The sequence below is a fragment of the Castor canadensis genome, chromosome 15 (genome assembly GCF_047511655.1).
Source record: "Castor canadensis chromosome 15, mCasCan1.hap1v2, whole genome shotgun sequence".
In the NCBI taxonomy this organism is placed as follows: Eukaryota; Metazoa; Chordata; class Mammalia; order Rodentia; family Castoridae; genus Castor; species Castor canadensis.
Window position 1 is genome coordinate 6,634,990 of NC_133400.1, and position 20,923 is coordinate 6,655,912.

At 43.6% G+C, this 20,923-nt stretch overlaps 1 protein-coding gene across 4 annotated transcripts in view; it reads right to left on the minus strand.

Moving 5' to 3' along the window:
• Gan (gigaxonin) overlaps positions 1-19,429 on the minus strand; it is a 70,326-nt gene extending 50,897 nt beyond the window's left edge. For 2 of the 4 annotated variants that reach the window (XM_074055587.1, XM_020179744.2), the window contains exon 1: positions 19,098-19,429. In XM_074055587.1, coding sequence (XP_073911688.1) covers positions 19,098-19,264 — 167 coding nt within the window. In that variant the 5' untranslated portion in view covers positions 19,265-19,429. Of the gene's footprint in view, positions 1-4,706; positions 4,837-19,097 lie in introns of all 4 variants that reach the window. The other 2 variants (XM_074055588.1, XM_074055589.1) reach the window with 2 other exon arrangements.
• Positions 19,430-20,923: the final 1,494 nt, after the last annotated feature.

A 20,923-nucleotide genomic window follows, 5' to 3' on the forward strand; every position in this document is an offset into this window, starting at 1 on the left:
TCCTTTGCTTTTGTCTTCATGAGCTTCCAGAATCAGTATGAAAACTGGATCTTTAAGGCACAGGATTGTGGGGGCAGTGAAAACTCCTCTGCACAGTACTACCAGTGGTGGCTACATATTTCTAACAGTTACCATTTGTCCAAACCCACAGAATGTACAACACAAAAGGTAGTACTAAAACCTGTGGTCTTGGGGTGACAATGGTGTATCAACTGATGGTGGTAACAAATGTACCAAATGGTGGGAGATGGTGAGAACAAGGAGGTCTGCATGTGTACAGACCTCTGCATGTCTGCATGTATACATGTACTCCATGTATACAAGGAGTATAGGGCACCTTCCTCTCAATTCTGTGTAAACTTCAAGTCTGTTTTTTAAAGGGACCTCTTTAGTCCCATTCAAGGTAATACCAATTTGCAGCTACTGTTTCTGGTCTCTCACAGCTCCTGCTATGTGAGAAGTCCATCAAACATGAGAGAAAAGCACTTCCACAGGTGTGTGAGACGTGACCAGTGGTCACTCCCCTGGCAAGTGGTGGGATATGCACTGAGTGCTGGCCACCCATGGCAGGCTTCCCTCCTCACAGCACAGTTACTGCACAGGCTCACCTCAAGGTGCTCTTCCTGTGACGAGGCCAAGGTAAGGGACCGACAGGAAGCAACAGGAATGCGTGGGGCAGCACTATTGAGACTGACGCTGCTGTCAGTCTCATGTGTCCACTTGCAGCACCCATCACTTAACAGGAGGCAGTGATGGAGAGGAGGAATTGGAACCAGACTGCCTCCCCACTTACTACCCGGAGACCTGAGTGTTATTAAAGGTGGGGGAGGCTTTCTTGGGGAGGTTTGGTGCTGTTTCTTTTCCTCTGTTACTTCCTTTAATTTCCTGCCATTCATTTCTTCCCTTTTACCTCAAGAGATTATTGTTTTTACTTACCATCAAAGCTTTTCCTCTCATATAGATCTTGGGATGACTCATAATCTGAATGGATTTTTAACAGCAGCTCCCAACCTGGCTTCCTAGAACCTTCTGGAGAATTTTTCTTCCTTCCTTCCTTCGTCCCTCCAGTCCTTCCTTCCTTCCTCTCTTTCTCTCTCTCTCTCTTTTTGGTGGTACTGGGATTTGAACTCAGGGTCTCATGCTTGCTAGGCAGGCGTTGTACCACTTGAGCCACTGCACCAGCCCTTTTTTTGTGATGGGTTTTTTTCTAGATAGTGTCTCTTGAACTATTTGCCCAGGGTTGGTTTTGAACTGTGGTCCTCTTGATCTCTGCCTCCTGTGTAGCTCAGATTATAGAAGTGAGCCACTGGTGCTCTGCTGTAAAGTTTTTATACATAAGCAGATTCCTGGGTTCCATCCCAGTTCAACCAGGCCAGTGCAAGACTGCGTATGTGTAAAACGCTCCCTGGCATATCCTGACCTGTCCTCACCTAAAACAATGCCTTTCCATGTCCTACTCCCACTGGATTCAGGCCTGCTCCAACAACACCCCAACTTCAGCATGGGTTACTACCCGAACAATCCCTTCCCCTGGTTCTTTTTCTTTTTTAAAGAATTTATCATCATTTAATACACTGCATCTGTTTAATGCCAACATCCATGAAAAGACACTCTGTTTTGCTTCTTGCTCCCTCCCTGTACATAATAAATGTCAGGCACTTGGTAAATATTTATTGACTTGATAATAAGCACACAGTCTAGTGAACTGATGGATTTTAGTGCTGTTTGCACATGGTTCTGAAATCCATTGACCACAGCTGTTCAGAAACAGCATTACTGACCAGCTGAATGGCTGAGAGCTTTTCCTGCAACACCCGCTGGTTTGCCAATGACAAGAGGGTAGTGCTCTCCCTCTTCAGCAGTCCAGGGTGTGCTGCACAGTCAGCAGTTCAAGGATTTAATGCCCAACTATTCCAAAGCTGCCCATGTTCACAGTGCAATGGTCTGCCTTTGTGTTAAGGCAGATCATAGGGGAGCTGGCCTCTAAGACTGGGTATAGGACGTTTTCTTCTGTGAATAAGCCTAGTTGTACCCCATCTCACCCTGTTTCGCTGTTCCCCACTCACCCTCCCAGCCCTGCCTGGGAAACCAGGAATCACACTGCAATGGGAAAATACAGAGACTTCAAAAGGTTTCAGGAGCCAGGGGCCTAGTCTAGGTGTGGTTCCAGCAACTAGCATCTCAAGGAAGAAGGTGAAGCAGACCTACCTGCGCTAATAAGGATCAGTAAGAGCTCCCACTCCACAGTCACAGTCACCCTTCCCTACAAAATGCTGCTGCCAGTATGCAACACAGAAGCAAGCACAAAAGTACTCTCCATCTTCCTCATCCACTGTGAAGATGAAACACAGCTGTCTGTATTTGGCTCTGCTCTGAGTGAGCATGCTCAATGATATCAGTGTCTATAAGAAATACAAGAGTAACTGTATGCTTGTAAGTAATGGGATTTGGATGGAGAAGAAAATTTATCTTAAGGAAGATCATGTTTTCTGAAAGGAGAACATTAAAAGTGTGAATTACACAGCTTAAGGAAATACCTACAGTACACGTGCAGCAGATGGAAGGAGGAAAGACGGTGCACAGGGGATCATAGCGATTGTGGATGTGAACAACTCAAGTAAGGAAACCAGGCAGAAACAGCCATCCCTGCAGTGAAGATATGGACTGTAATCAAATCAATATCAACTGTACTGGTAGACACACCGCTTTGGCTCTTACAGCTCGTCCTTTCACTAGAACAAGCACAGTACTAGGTGTAAATACAAATTCAGAAATCAACTCTCAACTAGTTGGCAGTTCCCATCCTCGAGGAGCTGCAAACTATCACCTCTAAACACAAGCTTAACATTAACAAAAAGAAGCATTACAGCTCATTTCTCATTTTGGGTTTTAACTCACTCATGGGAATCTCTAGCATTACGTTCTATATATTCTTTTTACTCCCATTCTGCTCAAAGCCTACTCCTCGCTCAGGTATCACCTTAGTAAATGATACTATTTCCTATTCAGCTGTTTAACTCTAAAACTTAGGAGACAAACTAATAAACACTGGAGGAATTACTGAAGTTATAAAATATAAGTGGATACAAAAACTAGTGAGTGAAAGTGGATGAGGAATGGAATGTGTACATAATCTCAATGTATTGTTCCATCAATTACTTATTAACTACAAAGAGAAAACAGTATGACACCTCTTTAACTATGTGATGGAACTCATATAACCAGTGTTGAGACATCACTAACAACCTGGGCCTCCAGATCCAATACAGCAAGGAGTACACAATCTCACTTCTGTCAATGGGGCACCACAGCCTCACTGTAAGAAGAAAAACTGATCAGAACTCACCAAGTGTCACAGTCATGAAAGAAAACAAAGACTAGAGACACCAAGCAGATGTGACAAGGAGATATTGCAGACACTGTGGAGCAGGCATTGTGCTCATACAGGAAAGGAAGAAAGTCAGCTCTCTGAGAGTGGTCACAGAAGACTTTGCAGAGATGGCACCTGAAACAGACACTGTCTAGAATGTTCTAGGCACAGCACAAAGGGGGAATGCCCAAGCACTGAAGTGTAGTCCTGTCTACCTAAGGAACAAGAGGATGTGGCTACTTCAGCAATGCTGGAGAGGAAGAGCATCTATCTTCTTTTGAGCCATTCCTAACTTTCTGTCACAAGATGCTCCAGGCTTATGGTGCATTTTTTCTGCCCTGGTGCTGAATCAACCAGGTCTCCAAAGACCCTAGAGTTTTAATGTTATTTGAGTATACTCTGGAAACCTCCCTCTAGCAACAGCAGGGTGAAAGACTGATGGGGTCAGTACATGAAGGCCAACAGGCCAGGAAAAGGTCCTGTAACATCCAGAGCTTAATGAAAACTAGAACTTGAGTGGCAACAATGAGGAGGAGACTGCAGGGATTTGAGAGGTAGAAACAAGAGGTAGTGGCACCAATTGGACAATGACAGGAGAAGGAGATGGCATCTTTGATGACCCCAAGGTTTCTTTTGGGGAGTCTGATAGTATATTAATGCACAAAGAATGCAGGACATTTCTGAGGGGAGAGGGGGTGAGGCCGCCTGGGTTCAGGGTGGTCATGTAGTGGGTGGTACATCAATAGGCTCAGGAAAGAGGACGGGGCAGCCAGTGTCTTTGGGGTAGGAAGGGGTGAGGTTAGAATCTTGGGTCTAATCAGGCCCGAGAGACAGAGACAGGGAGGAGAGTCAGAAAGCAGACTGTAGGTGAAACGGGACAAAAGATGTCACAGAAGCTTGGAGAGATGGGATGTTAAGAAAATAATCAACAGCTGGGTGCTGGTGGCTCATACCTGTAATCTTAGTTACTCAGGAGGCAGAGATCAGGAGGACCTAGGTTTGAGGCCAGACTAGGCAAAATGAAAGCAAGACCCTATTTTAAAAATACTCAACACATAAAAAGGCTGGTGGAGTGGCTCAAGTGGTAGAGAACATGCCTAGCAAGCATGAGGCCCTGAGTTCAAACCTGAGTGCCAAAAACTCCAGTCTAGCAGACAGCAAACACAATAGTTTTGAAAAATCCTCTACAAATGTGACAGGGTAATGGTGGTAGATATTAAAAAAAAAAATCTCAGATACACTTTGCCAGGCTCTTTATATGAGGACACACACAGTCTTCCTGGACAGTAGCATGGCACACAGAATGAGAAAAAACAATCTGCTTCTATCTTCTGACCTGGGGTAGCTCTTGAAGTGGTCCAGCTGTTCTCACAAAATGCAAAGGAAAAGGAATTCAAATGTTGGCTTCTTCTAATTTGTTTATGGCGTTACCATTCAGGAGGAGAAAACCCTAGAAATGAAAATGTCTAACAGAAGGACAGTGAAGCAAATTATATGGAACATAACATTGTATGACATAACAAATGGCTACCAGAAATGATAACTGGGGTACTACACTGAGATATAAAAAAATGTGAAGACTTCAAGTGAAAGCCTAAACTAACAACACAAGTTATGTTACAGCTGTAACAATACATTTAGTATACAATGCTCAGACCAGAAATTTAAGGTGATAAAAATAATTGAACTTTCATGTGATTTCCCACATTTTAATATATGAAATAGATTTTAAAAAATTCAAATCTAGTTCTTGTAACTTCAAAAGTACAACAGTCAGTAAAATTTACCTCTTGTGAGACAAGGTTTGAAAATGTTAAAATTTTAAAATGAAAGAAAAAATAAATAAAAATTTTTAATGAATTTAAAGAAGACAGAATCATGACACAGCAACTCGTGAAAAAAAAAATTCTTCTAGAATGAAACAAGCCTGATTCCTTGCTCAGGTCACACCCTGACCTTTTGAAAATACACATAAAAGAAAGACATTCATGTCACAACTTGTCATACAGTTCCAGATTTTCTACTTAGGACTTATTTTTCAGATGCTATTTTAAAAAGGTCTTTCTATGACCTTAAGACCCCATGCAAAAGCCATCTTGAGATTAAGCCCCACTATCTGGGGCTATTTTCCCCCCTTAAATAGCAAGACAGTTACTTCTCAGAGTTCTGGAAGTCAGTAAGTTTGAAGTGGGGGTGCCAGAATAGTCAGGTTCTGGGGAGGGCCCTCTTTTTGTTTGCAGATGTAGTCTTCCTACTGTGCCCTTACACGGCAGAGAGAGAAAGAAGAGTGGAAAGTGGGGGAGTAACTTGGAGACTACTCTTTAAGTTTTCCCGCTCAAGCCGAGTGCCAGTGGCTCACTCCTGTAATTCCAGCTACTTGGGAGGCTAAGCTCGGAAGGATCTCAGTTCGAGGTCAGCCAGGGCAAAAAGTTCTCGAGAACCAATCACCAAAATAACCAGAACAAAATGGATTGGAAGAGTGGCAAGTGGAAGAGCACTGCTTTGCAAGCACAAAGCCCTGCGTTCATACCTCAGTACTGTCAAAAAAAAGTTTTCCTTGTCTCATAAAGACTGGCTTATCTGATCTTTTTTTCTAGCTGCAGCACACAAGTAGCACTAAATACTACAGAAGCACTATAATTCAGCAGCAGGTTCACATTTCTACTCACTTTCCATTTTCCCTTTACAATGGAAAGAGTCAGAGGGAGGGTTTGTGACTTTTCAAATGCAGTGGACCTTCTGAATAAATACAAAGGGAAAGTAAGAAATTGGGTGAACTTTTTATTGTCTTTGTACTTGTTCTTTCACAGTAGTTCAAACCAAAGCACTAAGTGCATGTTAAGAAACTGTCTCCTTTTCAAAAAAGAAAAGGAGACAGTGGGAGGAGGGGAAAAGAAAGATGGCCCTAGATACCCCCAGCCTGCTCCCTTTAATAAGTGAGAGGCAGCTCTGAACTGGCTTCCACTAGCATCTTTATGCTCCATCTTAAAGGCTTTTTTTTTTTTTTTTTTTTGCTGCTGGTGTTCCTGCTGGCACCCCCTCAATTTATAGTCCACTGCTATAAACGTCTCCAAACAACTTGAAGCTGCAAATGCCTTCTAAAATGTTGTCAAGGAAATGAATGCGTCTCAACTTACTCTTCAGTCACGCTGGAACAACAGCCCTCTCACTGGAGCTACTCTTTTTGAATTCAGAATTTGGTCTCTTCCTCTCCCAGGTTTCTTGGCACTCGACCGCCTTCTAACAGCATCAACCAGGACTCTCTCATAGTTTAAACTCTGTTGTAAGACAGTTACTTTGTTCCTATTCCTCAGCCCCAGTGTATATTTGGCCATATAGTTAAATGTTTTGGCAAAAAGTTTAATCTTACTGGAAGTGACACGAATAGCTAGCTGAACTTCATCATGGGTACTTACGGATGGCAGTCACCTCACTGAGGTTCCACTCAGGCCTTTAGTGCCCCTGGCCCTGGAGATAACAGCTGATGGGCTTTAAAGATAGCCAGCCTGCCCACCTCTGTTTCTCCCACTAGATATAGGGCTGAGAATGTCACACTGAAGGTACAGACCTCACACTAAGGAGCCTGTAGAGTTGGAAAAAATGTTACAGAGAAAGGGATATTTGAGCCAGATCTTGAAGGATGAACATGAATTTATCTTAAGCCAGAAAGGAGAAGGTCAAGAAAGGCAGAAGCAAGGCACATGCACAAAAAGGAACACACGTGTGTAGACGGTGAAGTGCTCTGTGGAGCAGTTGGGTGACAGAGGAATGAACTTGAGGTGGTCATGCGGCAGTGCTGCCTCAGACTCAATGGCACTGAGCAGACTGCTAACCTACCTCTCTTCTTAAGCAGCTCAGATCAACAACTGCTACTTCTCCTTTTCCTTTCATTCTTGGGTTGCAATTAAACTCTGTTATGAACTGAATTATGTCATAAATATGTTCTTTTGTCCCTTCCTTGTCCCTCACACGCCCCCCCGCCTCCAGCTCCCAATACATATGCAGGTACCAGGGACAGGCAGCAAGGAAGGCGTCACCTTATTTGGAAGCACAATATAAATGCCAGCCAGCCTCCAGAACCACAGGCAGCCCCAGGATCTGCTCTGAAGACAGTCCACCCATCACTGGTTCTCTCCAAGGCACTGGAGTCCCAGCCCTAGCACTTCTTTCTACTGAACCTCCCTTCCTGCCTGCCTTCCTCCCCTCCACCCCTGCTCTTCTCCTGTCTAAGCCACCACTACCTCCTTCAGATCATTTCAAGGTACTTCACAGGTAGGGGTTCCCCATACCCAGTCAGCCCGCAGGAGCATTCACTTCTCTCCTCTACATCAATCCCTTCTTTGTGATTAGACTCCTTGGACACTGGAATCCTGTCAGCCTAGGTCATGGCAGTGCTGCACGTGAACACTCAAGCAAGCTTAGTAAGTGACCACGCATATGTGAGAACCTCAGTACAGCATCCACACTTTCTATTTAAACAGCTGTTTCTGTAAACGTGAAGAACCTGGACTTCAAAAACAGAAGGGAAAGGTCAAATGAACAAATGACACAAGCATTTAGAGCAAATTTCCACAAGTGTCTAATTAATAAACAAAGAAACCCATTCTTTCTCCATCCTTGAACTTCTGATACTACCATGTAACACTAACCCCACGGAGGGAGAAAGATTAAAGAGGCCAACTCAGGTCTCCACGTACTCAGTACTGACAATGCCCACTCCAATGGCAGACAGGTATGACCTTCTGAATTGCAGGATCCAGGAGGGCAGTGACCTTGCCAGAGGTCCACTACCATCTTGTCAGCACCTAGCAGTTGCTGAGACTTCTTGAGTTACCTCCTGTCTGTCTGTTAAATGAGTGATTAACCCTATAATGAATCCCTGACCAACACTAATTATATTAAGTCTCTTTACTGTGACTGTATGTGATGAAACAATACACAGTACATTTCAATAACTTCAGACAGTGTTAGTTCTTGAACTGTGACCTATGATTGGCAGACAATCCCACAGCATATGGGTTAAGACACTGAAGACATTTCTAAAGAATGTCCCAACAGCTGTGACACTGGTATTTTCATCAGTTCCCTTCCAATCTATGTGAAATGAGAAGGAAGCTATCACCTACTGTGCTCCTGACTCCCCTGCAGGAGTTGATGAAAGCCAGCATTTTACTTCTCCCTGCCAACAACTGGGACATAGGGGGACAAAGCTGATAGTAAGACAGTAGCTATTAAGGAGGCAAAGCAGCAATGCAAACCAACAAACGATCTAGCCTCTATCTGCTACAGTAAGCTGAAAGCCCCATACCAACAGGGCATGGTAGTGCACTGTAATTCAGCATGGGGGAAGCAGAGGCAGGAGGATTCCAAGTCTGAGGCCAGCCTGAGCTACATAGTGATATCCAGTCTCAGAACAAACAGCTAGTACCAGCTCCGGTGTAGGAGGAGAAGCTGGAGGGAAGTCTGTGGGAACTACTGCCTTTACTAAGCAAATGAAAGAGACAGTCTGAGGCCTCCGATTCTGTCCCCGGAGCAAAAGGAGATAGCACTCACAAGAGAGGGCAAACATGGTCATCAGTGACGTCTCTTTCCAAGGATTCCTACTGCTCTTCAAAATCTCACAGTCCTCAAGTGACTCATACCAACCTCCCGTCCTCAATATGAGCTTTCAATAAGGCACAGGTGGTTGGTTACTGATGGATGCTAATATGACTATAAAACTGTGTGGTGTAAATAATGTCTATATATATTTCCATTTTGTGTTAACATAAAAATCACAAGCACCAAATGGTCTTTTAAATTATTATTTAAAAAAAATTTTTTTGTGGTACTGGGGTTTGAGCTCAGGGCCTACACCTTGAGCCACTCCACCAGCCCTTTTTTTGGAAGGGTTTTTTTCAAGATAGGGTCTCGTGAACTATTTGCCCAGGCTGTCTTCAAACCACAATCTTCCTGATCTTAGTCTCCTGAGTAGCTAGGATTACAGGTGTGAGCCACTGGTGCCCAGCTTAAATTGTTTTTAAAGCCTGCAAACCTAGGGAGGCTGAGATCAGGAAGATCAAGATTTGAGGCCAGCCCATGAAAATAGTTTGAGAGACCCTCATTTCCAAAATAACCAGAGCAAACTGGACTGAAAGTGTAGCTCAAGGGGTACAGTGCCTGCTTTGCAAGCATAAAGCCTCGACTGCAAACCCCATCCCTACCCCCCCCAAAAAAAGATTATTTACAGTAGAGAGGATTACAATAACTACAAGCAAAAAATATACACTTAAGTTTCTATATCCATTAGCACACTAACTTCAAAAAGGAAAACAAAAGATACTTTACCTGGCAGGATTTCATACTCAACAGCTGATTTTTTTTTTAAATCAGGGGATTAACATTTTTTAAATTCATTTATTCACATGTGCATACATTGTTTGGGTCATTTCTCTCCCCTGTCCTCTGCTCCCACCGTCTCCCCCTACCCCCTCACTTCCAGGCAGAACCTGTTCTGCCCTTATCTCTAATTTTGTTGAAGAGAAGACATAAGCAATAATAAGAAAGACAAAGCGTTTTTGCTAGCTGAGTTAAGGATAGCTGTACAGAGAGATTCCTAGCATTGCTAGCTGAGTTAAGGATAGCTGTACAGAGATTCCTAGCATTGCTAGCTGAGTTAAGGATAGCTGTACAGAGAGATTCCTAGCATTGCTTCCATGTACAAATGTGTTACAACCCAAGTTGATTCATCTCTAACTGATGTTTACACTGGTTCCTGATCTCCTTCTCATGTTGACCTCTGCCGCTTTAAGGTTTCTGAATTAGTTCCTCTGGAGTGGAGCTATCAAACGCTTTCATGTTTTGGGTTTTCTACCTATCCCCATACCTCCCATATATGCTCTCCCCTTGTCATGTGACCCAAGTCCAACCACATTGCTGTATTTGCCCTAGCTCTAAAGTCCGCATATGAGGGAGAGCATTTGATTTTTGGTCTTCTGAGCCTGGCTAACCTCACTCAGGATGATGTTCTCCAGTTCCATCCATTTACTTGTGAATGATAAGATTTCATTCTTCTTCATGGCTGAGTAAAATTTCATTGTGTATAAATACCACATTTTCTTGATCCATTCGTCAATAGTGGGGGATCTTGGTTGTTTCCGTAACTTGGCTATTGGAAATAGCACTGCAATAAATATGGGTGTGCAGGTGCCTCTGGAGTAACCTGTGTCACATTCCTTTGGGTATATCCCCAGGAGTGGGATTGCTGGATCATATGGCAGATCTATGTTTAGATTTTTAAGAGGCCTCCAAATTTTTTTCCAGAGTGGTTGCACTACCTTGCATTCCCACCAGCAGTGTACGAGGGTTCCTTTTTCCCCGCATTCTGCCAACACCTGTTGTTGGTGTTGTTTTTGATGATGGGTATTCTAACAGGGTTGAAGTGGAATCTTAGTGCGGTTTTGATTTGCATTTCCTTTATGGCTAGAGATGGTGAACATTTTTTCATGTGTTTTTTGGCCATATGAATGTCTTCTTTTGAGAAAGTTCTGTTTAATTCAGTTGGCCATTTCTTTATTGGTTCATTAATTTGGGGACAGTTTAGTTTCTTAAGTTCCCTGTATATTCTGGTTATCAGTCCTTTGTCTGATATACAGCTGGCAAATATTTTCTCCCACTCTGTGGGTGGTATCTTCAGATTAGAGACCATTTCTTTTGTTGTGCAGAAGCTTTTTAATTTTATGAAATCCCATTTGTCTTCTTTCTCTTAGTGGCTGAGCTGCTGGGGTTCTATTGAGGAAGTCCTTGCCTATACCTATTACTTCCAGAGTATTCCCTGCTTTTTCCTGTAGTAACTTCAGAGTTTCGGGTCTAATATTAAGGTCCTTGATACATTTTGAGTTGATACTAGTACAGGGTGATAAACATGGATCTAGTTTCAGTTTCTTGCAGATAGATAACCACTTTTCCCAGCAACATTTGTTGAAGAGGCTGTCTTTTCTCCATCATGTATTTTTGGCATCTTTGTCAAAAAATAAGGTGGGTATAGTTGTGTGGATTCCTATCCGGTCTTCTATTCTGTTCCACTGGTCTTCATGTCTGTTTTTGTGCCAGTACCATGCTATTTTTATTGCTATTGCTTTGTAAAATAGTTTGAAGTTGAGTATTGTGATATCTCCAGCATTGCTCTTTTTGCTGAGGATTGCCTTGGCTATTCACTGTCTCTTGTGTTTCCAAATGAACTTTAGGGTAGATTTTTCAATCTCTGTAATGAAAGTCATTGGGATTTTGATGGGAATTGCATTAAACATGTAGATTGCTTTTGGTAGTAGAGCCATTTACTATGCTGATTCTATCAATCCATGAGCATGGGAGATTTTTCCATCTTCTGTAGTCTTCCTCAATCTCTTTCTTCAGGGGTTTGTAATTCTCCTTGTAGAGGTCATTCACATCCTTTGTTAAGTTTACTCCTAGGTATTTTTTTAAATGTTATTGTAAATGGAATTGTTTCCATATATTCCTTCCCAGTTTGTTTGTTGCTGGTGTATAGAAAAGCTAATGATTTTTGTAAGTTGATTTTGTATCCTGCCACATTGCTATAGCTGTTTATGGTGTCTAGGAGTTTTGGGATGGAGTTTTTTGGGTTCTTAAGGTATAGGATTATATCATCTGCAAATAGGGATATTTTGGCTTTCTTTACCTATTTGTATTCCTTTTATTTCTTCTTCTTGCCTAATTGCTCTGGCTAAGAATTCCAGTACTATGTTAAGTAGGAGTGGGGATAGTGGGCACCCTTGTCTCGTTCCTGAGTTTAGGGGAAATGGTTTCAGTTTTTCACTGTTAAGTATGATGTTGGCTGTAGGTTTGTCATATATAGCCTTTACAATGTTGAAGTACATTCCTTCTATTCCTAGTTTTCTTAGAGCTTTTATCATGAAGTGGTGATGATCTTGTCAAAGGCTTTTTCTGCATCTATTGAGATGATCAAGTGGTTTTTGTCTTTGCTTCTATTAATGTGCTGTATTACATTTATACATTTGCGTATGTTGAACCACCCCTGCATCCCTGAAATGAAGACGACTTGGTCATGGTAGATGATCTTTCTGATGTGTTGTTGGATTCGGTTTGCCATTATTTTATTGAGGATTTTTGCATCGATGTTCATTAAGGAAGCTGGTCTATAGTTCTCCTTTTTGGAGGTGTCTTTGTTTGGTTTTGGGATGAGAGTAATATTGGCTTCATAAAATGAGTTCGGCAGTGTTCCTTCCCTTTCTATTTTGTGGAACAGTTTAAGGAGGGTTGGTATTAGTTCCTCTTTAAATGTCTGATAGAATTCATCAACAGCTGATTTTTAAAGTCAGTCTTCCTATCTTTGACTTAGGGTATACGGTGCCTCTCAAACCTGTACTGCCTGAAGGCTATATGCTTCATGTAACAAACTATTCATCTTGCCAATATCTTATTTTCCCCATGTACTCCATTATTCTAACATCTTTGAACAGAGGAGGAAAAAGCAAATTCCTTTACTACAAAAGTAAGTGACAAAGTGCTATATAGGTTGAGTTTCCCTTATCTAAAATGTTCAGGACCAGAAGTGTTTGGATTTTAAAATAGTTTCATGTACATATTGAGATTATCTTGGGGACGGAATAAGACCCAAGTCTAAACACAAAATTCATGTTTCATTTATACCTTATACATATAGCCTGAAGGAAATTTTATACAATATTTTTAGTGTGTCTGCATGTTGACTGTGACCCATAAAATGAGGTCAGGTGTGGAGTTTTCCACTTGTGGCATCATATACTTGCTCAAAAAGTTTTGGATTTTGGAGCATTTCAGATTTTCAGATTAGGGATGTTCAATGTGTACATTTACTTTTAGTATTATTCCCATAATAACTCTGTGAGAAGTTAGGGCATTCACACTTATTCCCGTGAAGAAATGGGAGCAGCCAACACCAGTCCGTCATTCTATGGCTAAGTCACTCTTTGGCACTAAGCATTTGAAAGATGATCGAACTCTTCCAAGCACAGAGGTCAATAACAGCCAAGGGCTGGGCATTTAGATGGATACTTGACCTTTCCTCTCCATAGATCCAGAGCTGCCACCTTTACCTGAGCCTTTGATTTCCTTTTGTTTTGGGTTTATTGTGGCTTAGGAGGCAGAGAACCCATGGGAAGCACTCAAATTCAAGGTTGCAACCAGAGCCTGCCACTTGTCACACCCCACACCCTTCCATCTCCACCCTTAACCCAGAATTCTAAGTTACAAATTATTCATTTATATTACAGCTTCAGTACACAAAATGATAGCCTTGCATCCCTCAGAAGGGTGCTGCTGCTCCCTACAAGACATTCCACATGGTACTCACAAGCCAAATGACTCCTTATTTGTCCTAATTATGCTTTCTCTATGGATTACAAATAGATTTTAGGTCCCACTTTGATACCATGAGAAGAACTGATTGATACTTTAAATGAATAGGTGCTTTTGTAACCTGGATGCTAAATCCTAAGGAAGCAGAGTTTCTATGCAAAAATGCACTTTTCTTAAATCTCTAAAATGTAAAGTAAAAATTAAGAATGGTAAAGTGGACTTATAGGGCAAAATACAAAATATAAGGAGTAATAAAGGTAACAAGGGTTTATGTAAAAGAGTGAGGTCTTACTCATTGGACAGGTAGTATTAACTAGAGCTAAGTTTTGTTATTAAATATTACTCAAAATAACAATTCTCAGGACAGTTCTACAATACATCCAAGCACTTCACCCTTCCCTTTATGTTAGAGTGACTAGTCTAACAAGAATTTTATTGATTTTTTCCATCATTTGAAACCTTCCACAAACCTCTCTAGAATTAGAGCATTCACTGTTACTAACAGCGGCAATGTTGTCTTACAGAAATAAACAACCATCTCAAAGCTGGAAGGAGTAAGCTGGGGTAAAGAGAGCTCCAACTCACAGGTGCCTAGCTTATGTAGAAGTCCAGACAAAATACTTCTCTGATCTGAAACTGAACATAGCTTAATGTTACTTTTGAAAAACTCAGGTAAGAACAGAGTTTAATAAAATAAGTTTGGGGAGGGGAGAGAGAGAAGTGAGGGGAAGAAAATCAGTAAAACATTTGCCTGTAAGACCTTTAGGACAGGACTGATTTAATCTACTTTTTTTTTTTTTTTTTTTTGACAGGATCTCACTTTGTAGCCCAGGCTGTCCTTGATCTTGAGATCCTCCTGCCTCAGCCTACCAACTGCTAGGATTACAGGTATGTACCACCATATCCAGGCCTTAAATTTAATCTTCTAAGCAGTTTTAGGAGAGCCATGTAGTAGGTAGATAAAAACAAACAAGGCCTAGATCCACTAAACGATAAAAGGCTCAACTTATTTCTCATCATTGCACAAGTTTTTAATAAGAGACTGGTATAGTCAATTTGATTTTAAGAATGCTGGAGATTCAGTAAAAAGACTTTGAACCTGGAGCTTCTAACTGAATCCATAAGCACTAAGAAACTTAACGGGCTACAATCACTACTGAAAATCCTTACGATAGTCATTCAGGAGTTGCTGTGAATATGGAAGATACATAGATCTGCTATAGATATGTACACCTGAAAGCACAAGTCAAAGAAAAAAATTATGAAACTATCATAAAGAAAGCAAAACTCTACTAAGTGAGCACTACTCTGACGTCACTTTGCCTCACAGTGACTTTCCTTACCCCCAGGGACATTAGTGGATGTGGCTGCCTCTGCAGTGTATTTTCAGCAGAACTAGGAGGCAAAGAATCTAGAAGGCTGTTCAGTTATTCATATAAAGTAATCAAGAGAACTGGAGACTTATAGCATGCTCTCGACATAGTAGACAACAGAAATGGACTTTAGTGCCTCTGTGACATTAAACTACAGGACCAATTTCAGATAATCATAAAAAGGATAACAACATCTACATTACAGCGAAACTTGGACCTCCAACAGAGACCATGTTAGCTTCCTTCAGTAATTTCATCAGCGTCATTTACGAGTCAGATTTTAGACTTAAACGGCAAAACAGAATCGTCAATAATTGGGCCTTGGAACATACCCAGATCAACAGCATGAAATAAATGCTTGCTACAATGCTATGGGGCTGGACTTATACAGCAGAACACCACAGTCCTGCATGACATGGGAAGGGACATGTGTAAACCTCAATGTATAATGAAACCTTAAAGCCGCAAAAACAGAGACTGCCTTACAAATCAAAACAAAAGCAGCACAGAGCCACACACAGTTTAGACTTAAAGAAAATTTTCTCCACTTGAAGCAAAACCAATCTCACTTTGCAGATAGGAAAATGAGGCCCCAGAAAAGTTATTCTAGGCTGAGATGGAGGCCCAATGACTCACTCTACTCTTACCACACCAGCTTTCTCTCAAAAAAGAAAGGGGGAAAAAAGGCATTTCTGTTGTTAGCTGACTCATCAAAGGATCCAAAAATCTTGGGGGAACTTCACCCTTCAGGACTGAAAGCTAAACAAACTAATATCACCATAGGTCCTTAGGAAAGCTTAAATTCTACAAAGTAAATTCGGGACTAGGAACCTTTGCTGAGCCACTGTAGTGTCACTGCTAAAGTGCAGAGAAATGCACTTTTAAATCCTTTTCCCATGCATTACTCCTCAAGAACCAGAGCTCAGGGGAGAAGGCTCATTATCGATATCAGCTCTATGGGATCCGGCCAGTGTCAGAGAGCCTCACACACAAAGCACAGCAAACCTCGTTATATTCCAAAGAAAGGGAATTTTCCTCTAAGCTCAGGGAGCCTTTCCCAGAAGGACTCAGAGTTGCTGAGAAAGGAAAGTCTGAGGTCATAGATCTATGAATTCAGTCTTGTCATCTCAAAGCTCCTTGGCTATGTTTAGTTTTAGTGTTCCTAATAAGCTAGAGGAAAAATGCATACAGGGATGGGACTGAGGGAAAGCTGGGAAAAGGGCATGTTGGGAAAGTAGCATCTCACTCATAGGGCTGTATGTTAGACCATGGGAGGTCCTGCCTGCATCCTGGAGCGCTTGAGTGACACACGTACTGCACATCATGAGCTGCAGACCTCTCGCAGTTTGTCATGAGGGTTGTGTTGCTGAAGCTGAGATTCCTGGCTTCTTCCTCTTCTCCTTAAAGTCCTTCAATACGGCTAAGACTACCAGGATGAAAAACAAATGCTAGACCAGAAGCACAGGAAAAGATTTAGCCAATAAGTTGGGTTAAAAGGCTTTAAAAGTAGGCCAAATGAGATGCTTTGATTCCTAGTGTGGCATGGTGGGATTAGCTCCCTTTGTTGATCATAAAAGGAAGTGTATCTACTTGGCTTCTAAGCCACACAACTTCAGACCTCCTGTGACAGTTCTACTATTAGGCTAAGTAAAGGCACTAAACATAACTCAGATTTTTTTTAAAACTCCAGATTACCAAACTATGAAACATCCAATTCATCTATTAATGATGTCATACCTAAATGCTTATGCTTCAAAAGGGAAAGATAAAAAATGCTAAGTTTTAGAATGTACAAATTCCATTTTGCTTCAGTGTATTCTCTACAGTTCCATTCCAACAAGAAATATTAAAAAGTCCAATATTATTGGTATTAAAAATTACTAAACATAGTGTAACTGTACTCTGAGAATTCCAATATTCAATAAGCATTTAAATTAAAACATACTATAGCCATTAAGTGGTAGATTTACCCAAAGAGCAGTTAAAGTAATGCTGCAACTTGGTACAGTTACAGAGTAGAAGACTAAGCACCCTGAACTTGAGTCTAATCCCAGTTTAACCATTAAGTACAGTAACCTCATAATGCAAGTCACTAATACCCATAGAGCTCCCACTTTCCTACTAAGATATCAGAACTGGATCACAGAGCTTTCCCAACCAGCACACATTATCCCTTGTGTATCAGATTAGTGAACTGAGGCCAAGACTAAGTCATCTCCCACTAACTCATAGCTAGTAAGAATAAAACTTGAGAGCAGGTCTCCAAACTGAGTCTAGTGCTCTTCTGGGTCAGACGTAATTGTGTGGCTAACAAAGAAAATAAGGCAGCCAAGCCCTCTAATGGCCAATGTGGTATGGTAGAGAGGCAGACAGTTATTCATTCAACACATTTACTAAGCCACTAGGCACCATTCTTTCTGAGTGTGAAGGGCCCAGCAAGGAATAAAAGAAAAATTCCTGGCCTCACTGTGGTTGGGAAGGATCCACAAAGTAAAGGAGTAAAATACAGGGTATATTGTAGTAGTAAATGTCACAGAGAAAAAGGAATGGGGATAGAGAGCATGTGTTCTGTAATTTATAGCTCATTTCTTCCAAGCCAACTACATGTCATTTAAACTACCAATAATGCACCCAAAGTGGTTTTCCTCAGCATTTCCCCAAACAGGTCCTACTGTGGATACAGGGAGGGCCCTGATCAGCAGACCCAATTTGATACAGATTGTCCTAACCTCTGAACTGCAGCTATGACCTGTCTGTCACATTGAGGGCACAAATTCCATATTAACGGAGTCCCCTCACTCCCTTCAATCCACAAAAGAAGGGTGCAAAATGTGGTTACAAGCCAGGGCTAGAAGTTTCAAGACTCCTTGAACTGCTTCTGAGTGAGCACTAACGTTCCATTTGCAGAGTTTACGTGCTGAGCTCTGCTTGGATAAAGCACTGAGAATACAAGACACATCATCTTGTTTTTTTTCTGACCTGTCAATTCTAGTGACATTCTCTACCATTAGTCTATATTTAGCCAGCTTACTGGGCACTTTCTCCAACTTTTAGCATTTTCCCGTCTTTCATTAAAACAGCAACCCAGTTTGTAGGAAAGTTGCTAAAAGAAAAGCAGCCTTCTGCAAGATCTGATACGCTTGTATAAGCACTGTCTTATCAACCTTTTAATTAACCTGGTTAGTTGAGCTGGCAAATCAGGTTCAGCTTTGTTTCAGTTTAGTTTTAAAATGCCCTCTTAGTAGCTAAAATCTTGGTCCTCAGGTTGTAACTGTATCCTGAGAATCAAACATTCGCAACACCTTAGCGTGTGTCTGTAACACACATTTCTTTTTTTCTTTTAACCAGAGTTTTCACCACGGAGTGGCAAAGTCACATCTGACAAGGAGGACTACGGCCTTGGGGGGTCGGGTTATCAGTCCCAAGGTGAGGATCCCACAGGGCTTTCCTTCCGCCCACACCACACCCCGGGAGGTGTTTGTTTGGCTTCTCCGCGGGGAGGGGCGCTCCCCGGCCGGCCTCCGGCGCCCGGCCCGACCCAGCCCGCTGCGCTCGGCTCGGAGACCAACGGCCGGCAAACTTCAGCCGGGAGCCGGGCAGGGCCGGGCGAAGGAGCGGCTCTTCCCGGCGCCGCCCCGCCTTGCGTGCGGGTGCGGGTTCCCGCGAGGCCCGCACGGCATCTGGCGGGGGGCGGACGGAGGATTCCGAGGCCCGAGTAGCAGCCGTGGGATGGGAATTCCGGGGGAGAGCGCGGAGGGGTCGCCATCCGGGGACAGCTCCGGCCGGCGAGGGGGGCCCATGACGGGCGCAGGCCCGGGTGGCCGAAGCCACAGGAGCTGTCGTGGGAGACGGCGGCCAAGCGGGGCCCAACCCAGTGAGTCTGCCGGGAGGAACACCGCGGTGGGTGGTGACGACGGGGACCCCAGGGGCTAGGGGTCGGAGACCCGGGGCTTTGGGGACACGCCCAGCCGCCCCGCCCGCCTCGGCCCCCTCCTCACCTGATGTACGGGCTGGCCGCCGCTAGGATGTTTTTCTGCACCGGGATCTCCTCCCCGTCGAGGACCAGGTGCGCGTCGCAGAAGCGGGACTCCTCGCGGAAAGAGCTGAGCGCTCGCAGCAGGCGCGCGGCGTGCTGAGGGTCGGATACGGCGCTGCCCTCGGCCATCGCGGCGCCGGCTCCTCAGCCGCCGGGTCCGGCTTCCCAGACCGCCAGACCCAACCCCTCAAGCAGCCCGCGTCTGGCGCGCGCCCCGTCTGGACACCCCGCGCGCGCGTGCGCGCGCCCGCCTGGCTCGGCTCTCAGCGCTCGCTGCTGAAGCTGGAGCCCCCGAAACGCGCCTGCGCCATGGGCGCGCGAAGCCGGCGCCTTTAAGGAGCCGCGGCGTTGCGTCATTTCTCTGAGACGCCCTCGTGCCTCCTTCCCCGCCCTCGTGCTCCAGTCGCCGGAGGCAGCCAATCAGAAGCCTCCTTCCTTTGCCGGCGGCGGGTCTGAGCCCCGAGCAGACCCAGTGACCGTGACGGCTGCCGCAGCGGAATGTTTACGCGAGAACGCGGCTCTGGGGTCAGCCCACGGCACCCGGAACCATGAGTTTGAATGCGAGTCTCAGTTCTCCCACGTCCTAGCAGTGTGGCCAGGGGTAAGGTGCCCACCCCCAATTTCTCCATCCACAAAATGAAAACGAGGACTTGTTTATGTTGCGAACTCAAGGGCTCCGTAAGTAGGTGTAGCTCTCGTTTACAGGGGAAAAGGAACGTCCCAGGTGAGAAAACGGACCCTGAAAAAAGTCGCTTTGTTTTCGGACTAGGAAGGAGCTGTAGCAGATGAACCTGGAGAAATATGCGGGACCCTTTAAAATTTGCAGGGTCTCCTTAGCCGTGGTGAGGAGGCTGGTCCCGCTCCTGTAGTTGTTAAGACCCATGGAAGAGTTTTAAGCAGAGGGGTTTTAGTGTTCTATACAGATCACTAAGCTGCCGAGAGGAGAGAGGGGTGGGGGTGGTGAGGAGTGGCCTGGATAAGAGGGCGATGATGGAAATCGGTAATAGTGGATTGCTTTAAATCCACATAGAATTATGAGGGAGAGAGAGTCAAGATCAGTGTTCTGGGTTGCTTAACTGCAGGGATGTCAATTCGTGACCCAGGAAGATAAAGGCTGTGACAGGAAGCAACTTGGGTGGGCTCAACGTGCAGGTTAAGCTTCATACTGTTTCCCTAGAGGCTGTTAAAAGCAAACATTAGGTACTCAACAAGCCTCCAAAAAGGAATTTTATGAGGCCCAAGGATCTGAAGACTCTGGTCAGCAAGCCGGACAACGCAGGGTGGAGTTTTCACCGCATCGGCTGTGTCGTCTTCAGCCAACCGAAAGGCTCCAATAAAGTCCCAAGGCTTTGGAGTCAGCAGCAGGAATTAGAGTGTAAAATTACTTTCAGGGCAGAAGACTAGGTAGGGGCAAGGAAGGTACTAGTGGAAGTTTCACATATTTCTAGTTCTTCAAACACAGCTCAGTATTTATACATGCAATGATCCAAGTGTCTAGGATTTGCATCAAAACAAAGGATTGGGGAAAGTAGGTGGCGTGCTGAGCGGTCAAAGTGGCCAGGTGATGGGACACAGAGATTTGTTGTAGTTTTTGGCTATGCTAAAAAAAAAAAAAAATGAAAAGTAAGGAACAAAAACAAACACAAAGTTTTGTGAGGTTGTCTTCTCCATGACATTGGCCCAGTGTTGCAGCTACTGCATTTTGAACATCGCTGTGGCAGGACACTTATTGTAATGAGCTTATTTGTCCATGTCACCTGCCAACTTGTATGTTTGTAGCTTGGCACA